The sequence below is a fragment of the Ascaphus truei genome, chromosome 6, assembly GCF_040206685.1.
Source record: "Ascaphus truei isolate aAscTru1 chromosome 6, aAscTru1.hap1, whole genome shotgun sequence".
In the NCBI taxonomy this organism is placed as follows: Eukaryota; Metazoa; Chordata; class Amphibia; order Anura; family Ascaphidae; genus Ascaphus; species Ascaphus truei.
Genome location: NC_134488.1, coordinates 94,679,248 through 94,683,974, shown reverse-complemented (window position 1 = coordinate 94,683,974; position 4,727 = coordinate 94,679,248). Strand labels below are relative to the sequence as shown.

General features: G+C 40.7%; 1 protein-coding gene across 1 annotated transcript; it reads right to left on the bottom strand.

Annotated features, from left to right (window-relative positions):
• Positions 1–277: 277 nt before the first annotated feature.
• Positions 278–3,214, bottom strand: LOC142498130 (vomeronasal type-2 receptor 26-like). Its single transcript, XM_075606636.1, has 3 exons — positions 3,200–3,214; positions 2,200–2,323; positions 278–1,203 (listed from the first exon to the last, which is right to left on the bottom strand). The coding sequence occupies exons 1-3, from the start codon at positions 3,212–3,214 to the stop codon at positions 278–280; spliced, it is 1,065 nt and encodes a 354-aa protein (XP_075462751.1).
• Between the last annotated feature and the right edge of the window lie 1,513 nt (positions 3,215–4,727).

Genomic DNA, 4,727 nt, shown 5'->3' with positions numbered 1-4,727 from the left:
TGTTTTGTGTGCATGCAATTAGTGGATTTTTCTCTACCTTGAGGGTTTTTTTCTTGTTGACTCACAATTTCCCTAGTGCACCTACAGTAACTAATACAATTAGAGGTGGAATGGTGTTGTTTTGTGGTTTTAAATATACACCTACTGTAGTAACTTTATTGACATACACAAAAATCACTGTCCATTATACATTCTCCATTTTATCATATATAAATTAGTTTAGAAAAATGAAACAACAATATAATTTACATGTTACAATGTAAATCACCGAGATGGATCATCTTTTTAGTTTATATTTCGGAGCCGTTCTCTTTCCTGTAAGGAATTCTTTGTTGTTCATCTCTGGTCTCAGGATGATAATGTAACACTTTGGTATAAATATACATACCAATAATCCACTACTCGAAGACAAGATGGCAAATATTTCCACAGCCACCATGTATTTCCCTCGGGTGCTGAGGTAAGCAGGGATGAAAGAGACCCAAACCACACCAAATATCAACATGCTAAAGGTGATTAGTTTGGCCTCATTGAAACTGCCTGGTAACTTTCTTGCTAAATAAGCTAGTACAAAACTCAAAGTGGCTAAAAGTCCCATATATCCCAGCATGCACCAGAAGGCCACTAGTGCTCCCTCCTTGCACTCGAAAATTATTGTTCCTAGCTTAGATATTCTATCAATATTCTGAAAAGGGGGAGAGTGTGCAATCCAACTAATACATATAATCACTTGAATAGCTGTGCACACAAGTACCAGTATGTTTGGCACTCTAGAATTTAGCCACATTGGTCTGTTGCGTTTTGGCTGAGTGGAGTTGAAGGCGATCACCACCATGATGGTCTTCCCCAAAACACATGAAATGCACAGTACAAAACTGATCCCAAATGTAATTTGTCGGAGGATACAGGTTATGTTAATAGGATGACCGATGAACAACAAAGAGCAGAGGTAGCAAAGAATTAGGGCCACAAGGAGGAAATAACTAAGGCCCCGATTATTAGCTTTGACAATTGGAGTTTCAGAGTTTTTCAAGAAAATGACTAGGATGCTCAGAGGGAGGAGAGCACCCACGATTGAGAGAGCAGCCAGCGTGCCACCTATTGGATCTTCATAGGACAGAAACTCCAGGGATTTAAACCTGCAGCCATCATGCCTTTCATTTGCCCACATTCCATCAGGACATTTCATACAGGTTATTGAATCTAAATGGAGAGAAATTTCATATATTATAAGCACTGAATTCATGAAATTGTCAATCTACATCTAATGTCACACGGAAACTTATCAAGTAAGGGATGGTCAGGGTAATGTTGTTTTAAATGTTGATATGGTGTTAAAGAAAGGTCATTTTTAATTAGAACTGAGATTTAATGTCTTTTAGAAGAGTCATGCTGAATAATTGAATGCTGATTGTAGATTTAATGGTGTGCAATGGTTAACACATAAGAATTGTAAGTGTTTTGCATTGATTATGTTCAGGTGATAGAGCAGAAGTTTCTTCTTCACTGAGCCTTTTTGCTTTTGATGACCTAAGTCACCACAACTCTCTTGGAATGAGAGTGTCAGCTTGGAGGCATATGTTTTATTGAGCTACTCAACACTACCTGAGTTTGTGAAATTTAGCCAGTGTGGAAAATCCATGCTATTGCTGCCATTGGGAACCTTAAATCAACATGGTTAATGATGCCTAAAGGCATTGAAGAATTTCTGAATGTGTAATGCAGGGATTTTCAACCGGGTTCCGCGAGCACCCCTCAGGGATTTCACGGCCACCAGGGGGGGAGAGCTGGAACAACTCTCGCATCTTGCTCAGGCCCGGCGGCGCTGCAGCACCCCACACAGCAGAGACCCATCGGCTCCCAAACTCAGCAGCAGCCGCCTGGTCACTGCTATACTTCCTCTCCCTGCCCACTCTGGTGGGGGGGGCTTTCGAGGGTTTTAGTTCCCAGAATTTCAAAGTGAGAAATTCTGGGTTCCTTATCCAAAAATGGTTGAAAACCATTGGTGTAATGTGTTGTGTAGATTGTTAATGTCAATGTCTCCATGACTCCATTACAAATGTGATGCGTCATGCTGTGTTGTGCAGTATTAATGTATCTAAAATATTAATTCAGAAGGTTAGTAGCACAGACATACTGTATGTGTAAGATACAGCAGGTGTGAGAGAAAGAAGTACTACACATTTTACTGTTATTTACCTGTTTCATTGCTAAACTCTTCTCCTGAACATAACATACAGTCAAAGCAGCAGACTGGCTGCCCTTTCTGATGAGCTTTCCTGTATCCTGGAGGGCATCTCTCACTGCATATGGATGTAGGAACCTACAGTTAGTATAAGAGATAAAGTATGATATGTAGAGATATGCAATTTTTTCACCCAATTTCTCAAATCAGGTGAAATTTGCCAATTTTGTTTCCCAAAAATGGCAAAGTTCGCAAATCATTTGCTCAGCATTAAGGGTCATTGTACATTTCAAATTCCAACATGGAAGCAAAAAAAACATAAAGTCACATTGCTCTGTATATATTGCGTTTTATACAAAATTCTAGTGAAGTTCATGAAATGTCATATTAATCAGATAAAGTTGTTGCACCCAAGTATTTTCAGGTATTCCTGAGCAATGTGATCTTTGCAAAAATGTAAGTTAATCTAGTAGAAAATCACCAAAAAAATTTGAGAAGCAAATATAAAGACATTCTACTGATATTATCAACTTACTTCTAAACATGATCACTAACTCAGATGAACACGTAAAGTCTTATAGTGTCTAGTGGTCACTTGACCTAAGTAATTATATGTTATTTTCTTGAAACATTCAGTTTCTTTAGAACATTTAACACATTATGGGGCTTATTCCCTAAACTTCGACAAGTTCAGTGCATTGTAGAGCAGATTTGTCTTGCTGCAGTATAAAAAAACGGTATTCAATAAGAAAAATCACAATTTTTTTTAGTTCGTTTAAAAAATGCAAGATTGCACTACATTCTTTTTTTTTCAAAGACTTATCGCACTGAAGGTGTTTGTTTAAACTGCAGCCTGGAAGAGCTGCACGGAGAGAGCTGCATCTTCGTGCACAGTTCTTACCGGCGATTGTGCAGTTTTAATGTAAATTCTAATAACACAGTATTGTAGCAGGGGGTCTCCTGAGCTGAACCGGATTAATTTCAGCATCGGGGACCCCCTGCTTCCCGAGTTACAGGTCCTAAAATCATGTGCCGGCATCCCTTATGCATTTAAATATCCCGGTCAAGTGACGCGGGTGATTTAAACATTGTGGGGATAAGGCACCCCCTACCAGGGCCTGTAACTGGATGCAGGGGGTCTCCAATGCTAAAATGAATGTTCAGCTTCAGGAGACCACCTGCTTCCATACTCTATTATTAAAATTCACATTAAAGCAGCTTCATTATCTTAGCGAACAGCAATGAAGGGAGTAAGCCACAGTACCTGGTTTATTGGGGGTAGAAAGAGTGGTTGAATGTGGGACTTGGCCCAGAGTGTGTGGTTAAGCCTAGCAGAAAAGTTGCGGGAGGATTTAACCCATTCATTGCATAGCGGTGATAACCGCTATGGTAATGAAGAGGTTAACCCCTACAGCTACCCACCCGAGAGGCGTAACCTTCACCCTGGCCAATTACTCCCTTGACCCACCCCCTCTACCCCTAATAAACATCAAACTACAACAACCCTACTACACACGCCCTCTACCCCAAACTCCCTTCTCCCCCCCAACAAATACAGTAAAGTAATGGGCAAAATTCCCATTATCCATATCTGGATAATAACGCATTTGTCCATTAAAAATGAAACATTATTGTTGCAGAGTACATGCAAATACACACGCGGGGTCTCTTGACAAGGCTTATTTATTTAGCATTAAAAAATATACAGCACACAAAACAAAAATAGCTTCTCTTCAGCAGACAAAACAAAATTCCTTGTCTTCAGCATGGCAAACACAACAGTTCATAAACATGTACTTTGCAAACAGACCTTAAATCAAGCCGTTCTCTCTCCAGAGTTTTAGGGTATTTCCCTGCTTCAGACAGCATACAAAAAGACAGTTTATAGCAGTAATCTACTTCAGTATTTCACTCCTGTCTCCTGACCAGCTAGCCTGCATGTGTGCACATCCTGGGGTTTTTAACACACCTTGATTAGGCAGCTGGGATTCAACTAATTGCCATGAGCTTCCCAGCTGAAGTTAACTTCATCACTGCTGCACTGCAGACTAAGCATATGTCTGCCAGGCATATAGCTGGTGGCTTTTATTTACCCTGTCACATTCCTCCCCTGTTAGTGTGTGGCTGGGGCTACTCAAGGCTGAAGCCCGACCATATACCCCTTCTCTAGAAAAGAAATCAGCATTTGCGTTCTCTTTTCCCGGCCTGTGCTGAATCTCAAATGAGAAGGGTTGGAGGGCCATATACCACCTAGTTAACCTAGCATTGGAATCTTTCATACTATTTAACCACTTCAGTGGAGCATGGTCCGTCACCAGAGTAAAATGGACTCCTGCCAGGTAATGCCTTAAAGCCTCGATTGCCCACTTTACTGCGAGGCACTCCTTCTCAATCACTGAGTAATTTTTTTCCCTCTGGAACAATTTCCTACTCAGGAAAAGGATAGGGTGTTCAACTCCCTCAAACCGTTGTGACAACACTGCCCCTAGCCCTATCTCTGATGCATCCGTTTGCACTACAAAAGACCTGTTAAAGTCTGGGC